Source organism: Symphodus melops, assembly GCF_947650265.1.
Source record: "Symphodus melops genome assembly, chromosome: 4".
NCBI lineage: Eukaryota > Metazoa > Chordata > Actinopteri > Labriformes > Labridae > Symphodus > Symphodus melops.
In genome coordinates, this window is record NC_136694.1 from 17,503,978 (window position 1) to 17,523,042 (window position 19,065).

General features: G+C 39.6%; 1 protein-coding gene across 2 annotated transcripts in view; it reads right to left on the reverse strand.

Annotated features, from left to right (window-relative positions):
• Positions 1-15,714, reverse strand: part of LOC306823146 (low-density lipoprotein receptor-related protein 1-like) — a 93,090-nt gene extending 77,376 nt beyond the window's left edge. Inside the window, exons 1-2 of one of the 2 annotated variants that reach the window (XM_079342522.1) lie at positions 15,098-15,714; positions 1,718-1,840 (exon numbers count right to left, since the gene is read on the reverse strand). In XM_079342522.1, coding sequence (XP_079198648.1) covers positions 1,718-1,840; positions 15,098-15,194 — 220 coding nt within the window. In that variant the 5' untranslated portion in view covers positions 15,195-15,714. The remainder of the gene's footprint in view (positions 1-1,717; positions 1,841-15,097) is intronic. The other variant, XM_079342523.1, reaches the window with a different exon arrangement.
• Positions 15,715-19,065: the final 3,351 nt, after the last annotated feature.

The window sequence follows — 19,065 nt, forward strand, 5'->3', positions numbered from 1 at the left end:
CCATTGAAGAAGTGCAAAAATCTGCAGTTCCTTGAGGCTGGCTGCAAAAGCCTCAGAAATCCCAGAAACACCCATTTCTAAAATGAACATTTAACAGCAAACATAAAACATTTTTACAGCCTGGTTGAAAAAAACAAACAAATTTGGCTCGATCAAATTATTTCTTTACTGATGACTGATGTGAAGGACAGGAGTTATTCATAAGTGGCGTTTCTGTTTGCCCCCCGAGGCTTAAGACCCCCTCAAATCCAGCTGTCTGGAGCTCCATCGATGGGCCTCAGAAATCTGCTTCAGCAGCCAATGGGTGACGTCACTGAGATTACGTCCATGTTTTTATCCAGTCTATGGAATAGACCTGTGTTTGCCACAAGCCTGAAAAACACCGTCAAAAATCTTGACCTCAAATCAACAAGAGCATTTAAGATAAGTGAAGGACAATAAGGACTAGCATCTCTATTGTCTCCCTTAATTGTTTTTTGTTTTTTGGGTTTTTTTTAGGTTTCCAACCACAAGCTGTGAGACGCCCAAAAGAGCATGACTCCTTTAGCGTTTAGGAATAACCTAGAGTGAGTAGCAATAGATACATCTTTGAGTTACTGTTGTTTCTGTCCCAGATAGAGACAGGGAAGGAGGCTGGCTCACAGATGCCTGTGTAAAGAGCAGGTTGTGAAAAACAGCAGGTTTCTCCATTGCCTTGGGCGAGTCTCAAATGACTTCCAGACCTCCTCTCTGACAGTCTGTTGACGTCTAGACTGCAGCTCCAGCACTCTGCCCTGCCCTCCAAGTCGCCCGCTAACTCTCTACCAAACCGACCTCACACTCACACACAAACACAAACAAACACACACACTCCCCCCCCCCCCCCCCCCATCCACCCAAAGCCCTCTGTCCTCTTAAAAAACGACAGGCGTTTTGAGAGCCAACCAAAAAGACACTGTTGCTTTCATTCCCTCCCCAGGGTTTCTGCTCGGAAGAATCTTAACTCAAATGAAGACTTTAAAACGACAGATGGATGTCTTTTTATAGAAATGCTTTCTGCTTGGGTTTTTTTTTTTTCTTTCTGAAAGCTTTGGCCACTTTGCTCTCAAGGCGGAAAGAAATCACATGAATCTAACAAGATAGACTCGTACATTTCCTTAATGAGCATGAAATGACTTGTGTAAATGCAGAATGACCTCTATCACACGCTGACAAAACAAACCATTGTTTTCTTCAGCCTTGCTGCTGTCAGCCAAAATAAATCTAATATGTTTCAGTCTGTTAGCTCAAGACAGCTTTCAAGTAATTACAGTCTAAAACATTTACACAACACCAAAAAAACATCTGGTACTCAGACTGGCCGAAAATGATTTTTGTCACGTTGTGATGACAAAAATCAAAGTTTTGGCACATATGGCACATTGATTTGTAGATTTGCTCTCTTAATCCGCTGTAATAACTTCCGTATTTATATCTCAGAGGTCAAAAGAGCTTCTATTATGAAAATGTACTTTTATTATTGAATGAGAGAAATAATTGATTACTAACCCTTACATATATTCTCTCTCTCTCTCTCTCTCTCTCTCTCTCTCTCTCTCTATCTCTCTCCAGACTCCAATGTTCTACCCTGTATGGTTACATTTTAACCAGGCTTCAATCTGGACCAGTACGATCATAACAACCAGTGCACACACATGCAACAATGTCTGTATACTTCAGTCTCTTTTCAAACACTTACAAACATCAGGCTCCTCATCAGAGCCGTCTGGACAGTCCTTCTCTCGATCACAGCGCCAGCCCTTGGAGATGCACGTCACCCCGTCTTTACACACAAACTGCTTGGGGCTGCAGGTCTTTGGGGCTGAAAATAGACACAGAAAAAAGGTGATTGAATTAAAAGATTCTCAGATGAAAACCGCTACTTTTGTGTCACTGACTTCGATTGCAGAGGTCTCATTAGCAAGCGGGGTCTGTTGTGGTCGGAGTCAATAGTGGCCCTCACTGGCCCTAATTAGGCCCTGGAAAAGTGTTATTTGGCATAGGGGAAAGAGAATGGATACACAAAGCACTCTCTCACACACACACACACATACGCAGGACATTTACATAAACCTCCTGCACTTCAATATCCAGGTCAACATCCCCAAGCCAACTCCAGTGATGAAAAACGTCTGTAGGATATCAAAAGAACATCTTGTTCAGTACCCCCCCCCAGTACCCCCCCCCCCCCCCCCCGACACACACACACACACACACCCGTCATCCATTTATCTTTCAATCAAAAGCTTCCATTAAAAGAAAGACTCCCCACTTCAGCCAAAGCCAGAAGGAGGAGGGAGGAGGAATATTCAAACCCACGTTAAATGAAGTCCTCTATGATTGGCATATAAACATTTTGACAAAACACACTCGCAGGCAAAGCTGAGTCACCCTGAGGAAGTTCAGCTGAAGCTCTTGATGAGGGGGTTTGATAAAGCCTACAACAGCTTGAAAAAGCCTGTGTTAAAGAAGCAATAGACCGAGGAATAAAGAATAGTCCCATATACGGGAAGACTTGTACCTGTTGCACCGTTTATAACTTTTTTTGTGACACAAAAGAAAGAGTACTCTGATTAGACAAGCGTCAAGGCATTCCATGACCATGAGCAGAAAGATCACACTCTGCCTCCACCAGGTGTTCTGAAGACAGTATACCTGATTAGACAGTTTAACCTAATTAGTGTAGCTGGTAACTCCCTGTATGACAAGTTAAAACAAACAGATTGATGTCAGGAAAACTGACATCCGGTCTGCGGTAACCAATGACACAAACATTGAATTCTTCCAAGAGTGCAATAGAACCTTTGGGTTGCTTGGCAACCGGTCAGTTCCAGTTTAGATGTGGAGCTAGTTAAATTGTTGGAGTAAAGAATTACAATCTGCTGCTGTTTCACTTTTTTTCTTCTATATGCTGGTTATTTACCGGTTGTATCAATGAGATACTAATTACTTGATCCCGATAGGCTAATTAGACATATCAATGGTGTGCTATTCCTTTATAAAAGACTGTTGTTAAGAAGAACAAACTGATACTATGAAGAGCGGACGTTGGCAGGGACGTGGCTATAATAACAGACTCTGCATGATTAACTGTTATCAGATTAATCCTCGAAAAGAAGTCTGGTTGATCTGATGTTGGTCTGTTTACTGTGAGAAAAGGAGAAGGAGGCGATAACAGCAAAAGCCAGAGGTTATGAGACCCAAATCTGCAGGATATGGCAGAGAAATCTAGAAGACTGAAGATTGGGACATCAGGTTAATAGGGATAAACGCAGCTAATTAAATCCCGCAAATAAATCAGCAAAGAAGAAAAACGCGAGACAGTAAACAAAGACGGCTTTAGTCAATAGAAACAAAACAAAATGTGTGGCGTACCGTGACAAACCATATTGAACTGCTGCTTTGAAAATCTCACTGTATACATACCTTATATTTTACCTTTTGAATATCAGTGATCTGGGAATGCCTTTCAGCATATTTCAGATCTCTTTTCAACCAACAGAATTTCTAACATTAGTCTGTTACTTAGGTAAGAATATATTTCACCGATTAGAAACACAAATGTTATGCGAACTTAACATTCTGAAGGTATGTAGCATGACGAATAGAACAGGAGGAAGACAGTGGTAGAAAAGGGGTGGATGATGGGATGAAGCAGGATAAACTGGCTTGCTGTATTTACATTATAACCAAGCCGCCAACACCAGCAGTGAGGGGGATGGAGCTCAACCTAAATACCATGAATTCAACTTGACATATTGCCGCACACATGGACACACTCTCCACTTATCCACCTCTATGTACTGCTGTGATCAGTGTGCGTAAATGTGTGAGTGTGCGGGCGAGTGAATGTGTGTGAAGTCCTAAGGATTTGAATTATTCATACAATGCAACCAGGCATGAGTCAAAGAATTCTCTCATTGCTCACCATCTCTTCCTATTTTGTACAAGTGTGCATGTTTATCTGTTTGTTTGTTTAGTGTTGTCAACAACGAATTTTGCAGGCAGCTAGTCGGGTGTGTCGTTTGTTTAGATTCTGACAAACTAAAAACTGACATGTCCATAACCTGGCTTACAATAATGGCTGTGGGTCGAGCTCACACCAGTCTCATTCTCAACCACAAGATGCAGCTGACAGAAAGATATCGGGGAGCATAGGAAGTAGGTCAGGAGGTTAGCTAGCTGAAGGTGAAGGCAGGCAAGCATAAAGGAAAGGTGCAACTGGAAAATCAGCTTGCTGTGATGGTTATTGAAAGGCACGACACACACAGAGTGCATGTTGTACCATTAGAGTCAGTCTCTGGTCATCCAAAATGGAAGTACGACATACAGGAGTTAGATGTCGTGATTTTTAATATCTGCTTACTTCCTTAGCATAGGACACTGGGGGTCCTCACATTTCTGTATGATATCTATCTGGAGATACCATCTGCTCTAATTATTAGAGCTGCTGAGACTAGTTCACACTGCTGGTGTTTTTAAATTGTGTAGAGGTATATTAATAAAGTTCTTGTTTCTGTATTTTAATTGTGTTAATAAGAGTAAGCTTTAACTCTTATCCAGCCAAAGTTAAAGTATTTTCCCCTTATTTGTTTTTTGGGTTTTTTTAGGTTGTTTTAACTGCTTAACTGACAGCAGGTATTACTTCTGTCTTTTGGTTGCAAAGGAAATGATAAATGGCCAAACGTATGAAGCCGAAAATAAATTTTACAAAGTAAGATATAACATAGGATGAAATAAAAGTACCTTCTGGATGAACTGCAGCTATGAGACCAAATGTAGAGGGCGAAGTGAAATACAAGTCAAAGGGGGAATGCTCTCACAGCTCGGTTCAGGGCATTAAGATCTGAGAACTGACCAAGCTGGGCTGGGATACTAAGATGGGATGGAGGAATGTCACACATGGTATCAATGAGCTGCCTGTGTGTTTACCAAAGTGGTGGCTGCAAGAAAATGCTTTGGGTCATCGCCATTTTGGACAAATTACAAACGCACTGCCCTCTGCCCCCACGGCTGTCTGCGAGTCCTCCAGGATGAGCTCAGTCTGGTTTGAGGAAGAGTACAAACACAAGCCTCGCCCCCAGCCACAGCCCGATTTCCTCCGACACCCACAGCATTGCTATAAATAAGCTGAAGGCCTGCCCTCTGAGATCAACCAGGGAACTACAAGCTCAAGTGGACACCAGCACCTCATCACACATCACTCAACAGAAGTTGAAGTAAAGGTGGACTTCAAGTACTGTTGACAGAGGTGCTGAAAGGAAGCCTAAGCAGTATGGGATCCAGCTTTCAAAACTGTGTAAGGTATCATACTGAGAGATCATCCTTTAACTGGACAACAACAATTCAAGTCCCCAAAAGAACAACAATCTGTCACAGTTACACTGCTGTTTTTTTCTGTTACTGACCAAGAGTGATGACCTCAAATTAGAGGTGAATAGGGATCAAATAAGTAATTGCACATTTGTATACCCTGATCAGCTATCAGCCCCATTGTAAAAACACTAATAATCCACAGTCATGCTAGCAAAAATAATACAAAGGTCTCATTCACACACACACACACGGACACAATCCAAAGAAAGTACACAAATCACTAACAGCACATTAATTAAGGCACAAGACTAACGTTTCGACACACTGCGTCTTCCTCAGAGTCAGATAGAGACTATAGAGACGATAGAGATATTTGAATACCAATTAGCTACCATGAGGCAAAGGCTAACTCAAGAGTAACTAAGAGATACACAAAAATATTATCTAGAATGTATTTGTTAGCATAGCCTTCGAAGTTAACAAGCTAACATGCAGAAGCTTAAAGTCGCGTTAGCTAGAATATGTTCCTCTACAACTGTATGGAGTGATACAATCAAACTGTTATGCTAGCTTGGAGGTGGCAAATGTATGCATGTACGTAAGCAGTTGTACGACACTTGCTTAAGAGTTATCAGATATGCGGTTTTATCTTGAAACAAATTCTCATGTCGCTCCAGATTTTCACTTTTAACTTCTTTTACTGTCTTTTTCACTTCTGGTCAAATAGGAATTGGTAAAATAACTTAACTCTATTTTATATGATTTTTTTTAACCAGCACTAGTAGGTAGCTCAATGTTACAACTACATTTACATCCATTTACATCCATGCATATGGTTAACATACCAAGATTGGCAAGCTACCATGCAAAATTGTCAATGCAAACATGTTTAACAAGCCTCTTAGGCATTTATAAATAGAATCGCGATGATGACTTTAATTTGCCATAACTGGCTGCTTGCTTTTTGAGAAAAATAATACCTGTACTAAATTTCATAAAAATCCATCAAAATTGTGTTGAGATACCATCCAATTGATTACAAGATTAAGCCTGTGGGAAACGTACAACAATCTACAATTATTCACCAAATCTTTGAACAAATAATTCAGTCGATTTAAATGGCAGTTAGACAGGCCCATGTTGCCTTCATGGAGATATGCTAGCACATCTCTGATTCTTCAATACTCTTTTACACTGTGGATGATTAGCTTTGGGTAATGTTTGTTACACAAGTCTAATTTCTTAATCTTGACTCTAACCGTCTCAATAGTCTGGATTTCCCTGAATGTAGTACATCAGGAAGAATAGATATAATGAAACACAAAGCAGTCAAGAGTATGCACAGACTGGAAAAATAACTTCTTAAAGGCTGTGTCCACACAGATCAGGGGAAGTGATTCTTTCTGACTTATCAACCTTCATAACTGATTCATCCAAAACTGTTGAAAATAAAACAACAGGCAAGCTGCACAAAAAGCACCAAGTGGGTGTGCTGGATGAAGTGAGTGTAGGGTGAAGTTATTCGAAATGGTAAGAGAGTATGCTGCAATGTCTGAGAGGGGAGAAACAAAGTAGTTTAGTCTACTGAAGAGAATTTGTACTCACAATAATAAAACACTTCAACAGTTTCTCAAGGGTTGAGGATGTTCCTGTTATCCCAAATACTTCTGACACAATAAAGCTGCATTATCTTTTTAAATATTTATCAAAGGCAGTTTCATTAACAAAAACAATGTTGGATTCTGTGTAAGCTTATTTGAACATTGACGCCAATTGGCAAAACCTTGAGTTTAACATTGACTGGAAATGAGAGAAATAAGCAGCAGAAAAGTCATGCTAAGCAAGTGAACAAGAGCGCATCAAAAATGAACATTTATGAGCATTTAGATCCAGTATAACTGGAGCCACCTTCAGATAATGATCTCCTTTTTAGATTTAAATAACACTGGCCAAACCCACAGTCAATCTAAGGAAAACATACAGTACAGGAAGGTACTGTGGGGGGGGGGCGTTGGAGTCTATTTTGCCTACTTTTGGGGGTTCTCTGAACCCCTGTCACCTCCTTATTCTCCTTCACAGACAAGGCAAGAGCGTGAAAGGACTTTGAATTGAGGTAGTGAGGGGAAGGACGTGAAAAGAAGTTTTCCAATTTGTCATGTAACAAATAAGCTAATACATCCCAGCTGTGCCTCTTACATAAACCCTTGTAGCAGGGTTAGAAGAAATACACAGTTCACAAACAATTATCAAATTGAAATGTAAAAAAATACATATAATTATGTCAGAGAATGGACAACATAACCTTTCCATGTTTAAATAGCAGAAATCTGGTTTACAATTTTTTTTGAAAGATGGTAACAAATGTAGACGTTTGTGGATTGTGATTGAGTCATGTTGTAAAATACGTGATGTGTTTTTGTAAACACTATTTGAGTTTGTAAGTCTACAGAAGCTGAGCAGAATTAACATCAGGAATGTGCTCATGTCTGGTGCTAGTTGCCAAGTAAAATGGAGTGTTGGCTAGCTGGATAGCATAGTCCTGCTGTGACTGTTATATTTTACAGGTCCGAACTGAACACAAACTCCTCCAGTCTGTGTGGCACTGAGAGTGAATGACTGAAGCGGAGTAATTAAATGAGAACTTCATTAAGAGCTATTTGGAAGTCTGGCTGAAAATTCACCATGTCTCAACCCTGGGGTGATAATAAGCCATGACATGCCATTTGCCTATGGTCAGTGTTAGGGATCAGAGAGAGGAGGTTATGACCTCTTTCACATCCACATAAGGATTAAATCAAATCTGGCAGCGGAGTGGGGACAAAGACAAAAAACACAAGGTGTGATCCACCTATCAAGTTAGTCAGTTTAGACAAATCCCTTTGCTACACTAACGCTAGAGCCCACACTGTTCATAGCTGCACAGGGAGAAAACTGACAATTAAGCCTACTTAGTATGTTGCAGAGGGAAACATATTAAAGAAGATTATATGAAATTCTTTAGTGCCTTTTCATAAGACCCGGGCAAGTTTCAAGTCTCAGAGTGACGCACAAGCTCCACTTCACTCTCTAGAAGGTTCTCTCAGATTCAGGATTCCGGTGCGAAAGAAACCTGAGCACCTCACATAGCACCTACAACTAACAAAAAGTGGTCCATACCATACACTTGTGATTAAGAAACACTGAATTTGACATTTTAATAAAGAAAGTCTAATGGAAAATGTTAAACAGACGTCAGAGGTTTGTGACCAGAATTGTGAAGCAGGGTATTTCAAAGCAGCAACCATAAAAGAAAACACTTTTAACTCTTAACTCCAACAGTTTGAGTTTCCAGAGAGCAAACAAACCTGTTTGCTCTCTGTATTAAGAGAAGACGGATGTCAGTATCTTGTCTTTCCAACAAATGTAAGACAGCTACTTAGCTTTGCTAAGTTTTGTTAAGCCATAGCTGAGAGACTTGAAGGGGAAAACATGTAACCTAGCCAAGTAACTGCACCCAGCCAAAAAATATTCAAGTAACTTCCCGTTACTGTGGAATGGTGGCTAACCAGACAAAACCTGTTAATTAGGGAACTTAAAATGGGCTGGTGAGCCACATTTGGGCACATGTTGAGGGACACATGTCAAATACATTTATTAAACAGTGTCAGTTGACAAATAACGTTTTTTGAATTGAATTAAGTCTACTAACAGTACAGCAGATTATTTCCAAAGAAGCTGGAAATGCGGAAAACTAATGACTGCCAACACATAGAGATGAGCGTGGGGGATAACCTCCACAGTACATACAAAGATAATTTACATGACAACGCTGTACAATACTCAGAATTGCATTCATAGATTGATTGGATGTGATACACCCACGTGGCTTTTGATCAGGCGGAGGTCAGAAATAACTACTGTTTGTCCACTACAGCCCATGTGAGGAGATTTCTGCCACAGAGTGAAGGGTGAAGGCCTGCTTGAGGGATTATAGTTACCATTAGGCTTATTTTAAGGTTATGGTTGGGTACTTTGTGTTAAGGATTAGAAGTTTGAAAATAATTTAGGGGAATAAAAGGGGAACTGAATCTTTTTAGGTTTGTTATAGGGACGCACTGATACCAATACCAGTATTCAGCATCAGTCCGATGCCATATTTAAGCACTCGTATTCGTAAAACTACGCGGCTACAACGGCACCGATAACACTTTACAGCGGGCGCACCCCAATCAAGTTAAGCGGGTAGAAGCGAGATGTCAGTGGTTTGGAGATATTTCAGTTCACAGAGGTTGTTAAAGTTCGCAGCGTGAGACAGCTACAGCCAACTTTGCACTATCTGTCCGTCTTTTATCATCTTAAAACTAAGTTATTCCTCCATTTAAGTGGCATTAATAAGTACTCGTAACGGTACTCGGTATCGGTACCCAAATCTAAGTACAAGTACTTGGTTTGCAAAAAAAGTGGTATCGGTGCATCTCTAGTATGTGAAATTGGTGTAAATATGGTCAGTAACAGGTTGTTCACAAAGGAATTAATTTTAGTAAATATTACTTTCTTCTGACACATACTACTCTGTATGTCTTATATACAATCTTACCAATGAAGACGCAATTTGTTTGCAAATTATTTAGAAAGTATGATCTCAAAAATAGATTGTTACAAGTGACACAGGATCAGTAATTAAGTGTTTTTGATACTGAACTAAACAAAGCTTTGGTATCAAAGCAAAGCAAAGCAATTTGCACATGACTTATAATAACTTATTGTTTCTGACATGGTAGCATGACATGGTTATTATCAGTACATGCTGATTTCTAACAATGGATCACATGGACATACATGGGTGTGATTAGTTGTTTACGTGACACTTGATTCTCCTTAGCTCTGCTGAAGTGTATTTAAGCTTGGTGTTTGTTTGTTTTTACCCTACTTATTTTAGTTACCCTTTGTCTACTCTCACTGCTTCACAGGGGGTTTTTTCCAGAGCTCTATAAACCCGTAGTTTGACACTCACTTGACCATGTATGCCACTCTTTTCTCATATATTGAGTAAGGTCTTTTACCTTTTTCTTGTCAAGTGTCTTAAGATAACACTTGTTCTATACAAACAAAGATTGATTAATTGACTGCTCATCTGCTTGATGCATTCATATACAATAGTTTGCTCACCTTTTTTTTCTTCAACTTAATAGGTTATACAATTTCAGTGTACCGATAACTGGTTTCCTTGCCAACTAGTTACAAAAAATTGGACACACAGTATTTCAAGTTCTTAAATTTCTGATGTAGTTTCTTTCAAGTAATCTTTTCATTTGTGTATCAACTGGTTGTTGTTGGTTGTACACACTGACAATGTTACTGACTGAGTAACATGGATTGGCTGGTATTGTTGGTGTTTTACTAAACACTGCACTGTACAGACATATATAACAACTTAAAAACAGTGAGGTCCTTGAAATGTGAACGTCTCTGTAGCCCATAGATGTAAAATAACAGATTGTCCTAGCAGAACGGCTTCCCTTTTAGCATTTGATCAGAGCTATGAATCTAAGCGACTGCCAGAGAGGCCTTTGCATTTTACTCAGCCTTTCTTTAACAAAGATTTAAATCTTGTCTTTCTACTGGCATTGAGAGCTTTGTGTCAACAGCTGCCTGTTAAATAAATTGTGAATACTCTTGGCCATGATATACCCTAACAAGTTTCTGTTCATATTCTTTCAGAGGGCTTCCCGAGACCGTCTTCTATCTTCAATCCTTAAATAGCTTTATCTAGATAGTGTATCTCAATCACTGGGTCAAGATTGTAAAGTGGGTCACAGTGAACTGAACCTCCCTGCTGCAAAGAGCTTAAGCAGTAAAAGAAGATCGCCTTTATAAGACTTCACCAAGGTTTTCAGATGATTTAGCATTTTTTGGAACATTTAATTTCTGATTTGAAGTGAACAAAGAAATTTTGATGCATCCAACAATTTTGACCAAACTTATTTTATTCTTGCACACATCTATTGGGAAGATTTAGTTTATGATGTCTGTATTTGTACAGTATCACTGTTTCTTTAAGTCTAGTGATTGTATTTGAATTCTAAAAGCCGAGCCTGGGACAGGGGTTGCATATTAGCCACAAACAGAAACCTGTATGCATTGCATATACATAGTATGTAATACATGAAGCAATATTCATTGTATGTTTCCCTGTTAAATAAAACAAATAAAATGAAGTAAAATAAAGGGAAAAGATCAATGCCACACTAATATTTATGCTTGCAATACATAGCTGTAGCCAAGAGTTTGTTAGTGTAACTTAACTTTCGGATTCTACTCCAGTTGGCTTAAAGCTGCAGTAAGGTGAATTTAAACATTTTAATAAGGCTCATTGTAGTCAAAATGTTCAGCTAAGCTAACCCAACAGCTGACAGGCAATATACTGATCACAAATAGTGTGTATATACATGTATATTTTTAGATTAAATGTCAAACCATTACTTTAAGGCTTAAAATCCTGCGTTGATATCATGACAGAACAAGACAGATGGAAGAACTTATAGTGTTGTATGTGTTTTCACAGATTGACAGAACTAATGTGGCCATTAAAAATAGAAACCTCTAGGACACTACGGTTTCAGATATAGGGTGATGTACTTGTATTGACAATTGTTTTGTTATTAAGGCTTGTGTCAGTGGAATCTATCTGCAGTGTTTCCAGCATTTCACATAATCAGTGTACTAATGTGACTGAACTTAACTTTGCCTCTGAGTTGTTTTTCCTGAGAAAAAAGCTGCTGAACAAAGTACTAGATTTTATATCTGCTCAAATATGCAGTCATGGCTGGTTTTCAGTGTCATAGAAGCTATTTAGCCAGCAACTGACATTCTTTCAGTAATGCTCTTACACATACTCATAGCAGTTTTTAAATATACTTGTCTTCTGTTATTTACACTAAGTGCTTTTCCGCTTTTAACTCTTGCTAGCGTGACAAACACTCAAGAGCAAAGAGGGACCCCCCCTCGATGTCAGTAAACAGCTATGTGGAAACCTTTTGGCCATGTGGATGCCGTTGTAAAGGCAGGGTCGTATCAACAACAGCCAAATGCTGGGCCAGTTATAGGACTTCCACCAAATGTTGCAGGAGAGGAGTCCACAGGGGGAAGAGTGGCAGTAAGTGGAAGCACTGTTATTAAAGAGGAAAAAGCCCATGCATTAGGATGTGTTAATCAAAAAGGTACGTTTAAGATTTTAAAAAACCTGAACTAGAGAAACTGGTATATTAGATAGATAAGACTTAATAGAAGTAAAGGGTCTGTTTATAAAAAAATCTCTTTTTTTTTTTAATTTTGTGACGTTTTCAGGTCTTTACCACCATTTTTTGCATTCAAATAATCTCTTTTTACAATGACATTACAGTACTTTCATTAAGTGGAACAATGTAAATTCTTTCATTAAGTTCTTTTTCCACTGGTTCCCCAATTAGTGGCGTCTTCTGAACAATTCGAGACTGTTCATGGAGGTCCCCTCTGGGAAACAAAGAGCAGTTTGGACCCAATTAAAGTCAGGGTTTGTTGGTGGCCTGAGGACTTTGCTCTGGCTACAGTACTGACATACAGTGAGAGAAAATCTTCAGAGGTTTGGAAAATGGAAAAAGAAGAATTCAAAGCAAGAATGAAAACTTTACAAGTAACATGTGTGGTTCAAATGGGCTCTGTGGATTAAAGAGGAAATCAAAGACGTTATAAAAGCAATTTAGCCATGCTTGGCAGAAGGTAACATGCTCTCTAGCTTCCGATACAAGTTACATGATCAAGAAATACATCAGGATTACGAGGACCCAATAAAAATCCAAGTTATTAGTTAAGTCTCATTTTCAGTTTCACTGATTCATACGAGTCAACTGTTGACAATTTCAGTATGTTTCCTCAGTCAAGCACAGCTGCACCCCAGAAGCTTTTCCAGTAAAGCAAAAGACAATCTGTTACACTGCACAGGGCTGACTCACTGTATGAAGGCATGATTACTGACAGAGAGGAACATTTCACGAAAACAATAACCGTGAGTTGAGGGAGAAACTGTCTGATGGCAGGATTTCTCTGCTTATGCTGTTTGACTGAGGAGGAGGAGGAGGAGGAGGGTGAAACGGCAGGTGATTGGAGGCTACCTCAGTCTATCTTCAAGGTGATCATTTACGTGGCTTTTGCTCCCCAAGAACCTCACAACACTGGATTGCCAAGTCGATGGGACTTCAAAGGCAGAGGGAGAAGCTTTTACAGCCTGACAACACGTCTCTAAAACACAGCTCAGTGGTTGAATTCAGTCATGCATGCATGCAGAGTCTTACTGAATTTAATGAAATGTTAAATTTAGAACCCTGATTAGCTTTACAGCAACCATTCCATATTGGAAACATTTTCTAACCAGTAAAACTCATCTAAAAAGTATTCCTAGACCAGACATTCCCAAGATGAATGGTAGGCATTAAGTATCTTTCAAAAATAGAGTCCCTTCTTTTTTTCACCTGTAAAGAATTCAACAAATCTGTGTGCAATCAGTCTTCTGTGATAACGCCCTTTTCCTTTTCTTACCAAACAGAGAACTGTGTGAGTGGGACTGTGTGGCTTAATCGTTTCCAGAAGTTGTTCCAGTCTATGAAGGTGGTATGGGGGGGGGGGGGGGGCTGATTTCAACTGTTCCCTATCTGTCTGCAGATCACAATATGAATGTTGGCATTCAGGGGGTCCTATAGCCCACATCACGTTCACTGACTAATCAATCTGATACACAACATTGACACAGTGCAACACAAGCCTGTTCATGGCAACACTAAACATCTGAGCTGTTAGGTAAAAAGAAAAAAAAATGGTGATCCATAAATTTGACATAGATTGATATAGTGATATAAAAAAAAGGTTTATTCAGCCCAATTTTTAAACTCCCTCTCCAACAAAAAATGTAAAACTAGAGTTGTTTGCCTTCCAGGTAGGCCTACTGATCATAAGCTACTCCCTCCTTAACACTGTTGTCTGTTTGTTTCATGATACATGCAACCTGTTGATTTTTTTGCTGAGGCTAAAGTATTGTGATATCAGATCGCAGCGTTGCCTGACTGAAAGCAGTTGCAAGATAGGCCTTCCATATATCAGGCTGTATTGGAGGTTGATACTGCTACAGGTATCATAAGGTATGAGTGTAGAAGAACTAGAGAAGAAAAAAACACAAACACTTTAAATTGTCATCTGGGTTGAAAAAAAAAAAAAAGGTTACCGTGTTGTAAGATTGAGCAACGGCACTGCTGTCAACCCATCAAGTCACTATAAACTGATAAACTACAACTCAATTAAAACATATGTTGCTGATATTTCTAAAGATATGACGCCAGGTACGGCTTTGCCTTTGTCACTGAAGCAATCAAAACTATTGTGATGCGAAAAATCAAAGCATCAATCTGCATACCGGGGCCTTTGCTACAGTTCCATCACTGACTGTCAGTGTGAACGTGAGACCAATTAGAGGGGGGGGCTTGCGAAAATGTGCGATCACTGTGACATTGCAATATTCACGTGTGGTAGAGGGGGACAGAAACAAAAGAGCGCTTTAATTGTCTCGCCTCGGTTTCATCCCCTCCACGTATAGCTTCACTCAAACAGAGCAGCGCTTCCTCCAAGGTACAGACTTCTTTACTTGCACGCAGACACATAAGACAATAAGTATTACTATAATCACCATGACCACAGTTATAGTTAGAGGCATTTTATTTATATCACTGTGGTTTATGGGCCAATCAGCGCTGCTTACCATCAATAGCCCTCCCTGGAGCGATTACTTCCAAACTGTGCAACAATCCCAAGAAAAGCAATCCAGTTGCCAACATGTTGGCCGTGGCGCGCAACATTGTAGCCTATCTTAAAGAAAATGAGTCATTAATCGCCTCTTGGTCCTGTCAAGCTGGAGGTTGCAGACAGGCGACGACGTGTAACCAACCGAGCCCAGGCTATGATGCTCCTCTTTGGAAATCCGCTTTCTGGGTGCGCAATGAAGCTGACAAGGATGCTGCTGTATGCCCACTCGGGGGGGGGGGGAAAGATTTTTCGCAGTCTGTCAAGGCAGGAAAAAATAAAGCCGAGGCTTCTCCCAGCCCGGGGTTTCTTTAGGGGCTCCACGGATGCATGGGCAGCCTTGCCACAAAGGCTGCTAGCAGGCTGAACCGAGCATCAAGCTAGCCCGGCGTGCAGGAGAGATGCAGGGAAGCTGGCGCCTCTGGTCGGGCAGTTCTCTGTCTTTTGTTCTCACTGTGTAGAAACCGCAGGAGGAGATGAAGAAGTGGATATATTGTTACTCTCCTTCACACCAGCACCACCACCGCTGCTGCTGCTGCTGGCCGCAGATTGAGCCTGAAGCCTGCTGAGGCTCAGTCAGTCAGCTCTGAGTGACGTCGCAGCAGCAGCAGCTCGCGGGCCCTCCCCTCTATCCCTCTCTCTCCCCAGCACCCAACACACCCCCCCCCCCCCCCCCCCCCCCCCACCCCCCCCCCCCCCCACCCCCCCCCCACCCCCCCATAAGGACCCATCCAACTCCATCAAACCACACTCTGATCTGTAAACCTTCAGTCCAACTTCTCCTATATTTCTGGTCATTTCTATTAAGGTTCTTTTAACTTGCACCCAAACTTTGTGTTTTACCAATATTTGTATTAAAACAAGTGGAAAAGTCGTAAAAAGTGAATGTATCTTTTTTTTTTTGCATAAGCAACCAATAATTTGCACGAGCTAATTTCGTTCAGCCTAGTCGTTTCTCATTCATTTGAATCTTTAGCCAAAAACTGATAGATTTTCAAACTTTATGCAATAACTCCTAAATCATTTTTAATACAGGTCGATTTTTTTTTCCCCTCAGAAGATGCATAGAAATAAATATGGAGAAGCTGCTGATCTTTCTTAAACTACATCTTCAAATCAAATGTACAGGAGTTTTAATAAAGCCAAGAGAAACAAATTGCTTTTTAATTATGAGTGTGTATCAATAGGGGGGCTCAGTCCTCAGCTCCTGCAGCTACATTTCTGATGTGCTGCTTCACTGGCAGCGTATGAATGTGTTTCTGATGGTCACTTTAAATAGCAGCCGTTACGATCAATGTGTGAATGGACAGTGTAGAACACTTTGAGTAGAGATAGATAGATAGATTGATTGATTGATTGATTGATTGATTGATTGATTGATTGATTGATAGATTGATTGATTGATAGATTGATTGAATAAAAACCATAATAACATATCAGAAAACCTTTTAATAATTTAAAAATATAATTCTGACTTGAACAAGTAAAAGGAACACTTTATCCTGTGTGTTTTGTTTTGACCAACCACCTACTCTCCCATTTTTTTCTATTTGGCAATATCTTGTGTGCTTGTGGATCCATGAATTCTTAATAGGAGAGTTTGAATCTGTATTCAGTAGACCCCCATTTCAAGGACTGTCTTCTTTCAAGTATGCTGACTTTATGTGGCCTTCAAGTCCGACTGAATGTATGCCTTTATTGACATGAAACAACAGACGATTGTTACATCATCACATAATCCTGCTTGCAGTCACAGGGGGACAAAAACATGGACCAGCATGCAAATTAATTTTAGAAGGGTTGGTGGCAAGTTGTGTCATTCAAATTCTAGCAAAAAAGGGCTACATTATGAGAGATTTGAATGAGTCTTTCATATGGCCTTTTTGTCTCTAACTCCTGCATGTAAGTCAGAAATTCAAAGCAACTCAACAGAAAGAAGGAGCCAAATACACAAAGGTTTTCATAAAAAAAAGAGCCAACCAGGCGAGGAAAGCCAGGTTTGTTTGTAAAGCCTCCTTTCATCAACAAGGGGATTCAAAGGGTTTTACATAAGACATTAAGAATAAAATAAACTTCAGACAAACGTTGCTTTAAGTATGTGCTACTTCAATGACACATGCTGTTTTTGCTCCATTTGTCGTACCTGTGTTGAGTTTCATATAAGACATCCAACACAAGAGGTTCAGAGAGTCATTCTCCACAAAATCTCACTGCGTAATTCAAAACAGCCAAATTTTGTGTTATGGACTCATGACATTTCACTCTCCCAATTCTACAGCAATGACTTGACATTTTATAGCTTTGAGACATAACATTTTTGTCATCTCCTTTTAGCAGATTTATCCCAATGGACATAATTTAATCTGCTTTTATGATGTGCTCACAACACCCAACTTTTTGCATATACGTACTGCTGACAAACACATTTTCAGTTTTATCAATTGTCTTCCCATTTAAAGGATTATGATGTTCAAACACTTCCAAACAAAAACACTGAAGATTGAGGCCCCACACTAAGTAAAATACATTAAATCCCACAACCTATATTCTCAGCTCTCCAAAACTGTCCTGGCCTAAGATTTGCCATTCTGCCTTTCTAAAAGTCACTAAGCAGAGCAGCTTTGTGGAAGCCATAATGAGCAAGACATTTACAACGTCCCTCTGAGTTTCCCCCTTAATTATTGTGAGTGACATTATCAACCTGTTTGGATCCCGTGTGCAGCCAAAATCATTGGATCCCTCACCAGATTCAAAACTAAGGATACTGCAAACTGTGTCTTTTGGAATTAAATCTTGGACAGTGATACCAATATAATGATGACTTAAGATATCCCTTTACTGCATTGCTATCTTGACAATACCCAATTTTGCAAAAAATCTCCCTTTAAGAAGTAGTGGGATAAAGACACTTCCAACCAAACATCTCATGGACTCAGGTTCCATCATTTGTATAATTCCATACTCAATCAACCACATAGTTTTTATTGGTGACATAAGGTTTGGCTTGTTACTTTGGAAACCCAGCTGAAAAAAACGTCACATTTTCTTTGGAAAAAAAAAAAACCCTGAACTTTTATTTAATTTGAACAACTTTGTGGCTTTCATTGCTTTTACAAACGTCAGAAAACTCCCCACACCCTTCAGAGTACTAACATTCTTTTTTTCAGATTTAACATGATGTGAAAAGATTAAAAAGAGAAGAACATAAGAGATAATATTAGATTCTGGTAATCTACAGCAGGTCATCTAAAAGGGAATGGATAAAGGAAGTGAATCTGACATATTTCCATGGAATTGGGTTTTGTTTTGTCTTCCACAACAAAGCTGTGTCATCCAAGGTCAGGTCCCAATTCTGAAATTGTAACGACATAGGAACGCGGGTTTTTTTTGTTGTTTTTTTGTGAGAAATGTTTTTTCGAGGAGTAAAACGTTTTCAAAGTCGTTTTAAAAAGTATAACCACATAAAGGTTAAATGTTTCATCTTAACTTTTCATTTCACTTTTAAACATAACAAGGTTCCTCTATTAAGTTTCACATTGATAAAGTCCATTGTGAAAGAACAAATTAAAAGCAAATTTGGACTTGTATAAACAACACAAAAGTAAATGACACTCAATTAGATCAATGTATTACAAATACAGGCAGGCTTTACCCTTCTGTTACATCAGGACAAGGACATTAAACAATCCTGTTGTTTAGTTGGAATCAGTCACTCTGAAGCAGAACAAGCGTAACTGACCTTCAGCCTTCAAACACTGGCCTAATGGTCTGCTCTGAGGTTTGGATGAGTACAAAGTAATTTAAAGTCACAAGTTCAAATCTAGTCACAGGTTAATTGCTCCAAATGTAAGCTGGAGGACTTGTGACCTGAATCCACAGCCAAATTGCAAATCATAAACTCTGGGAAATGTCATTTACCTCAGAGTT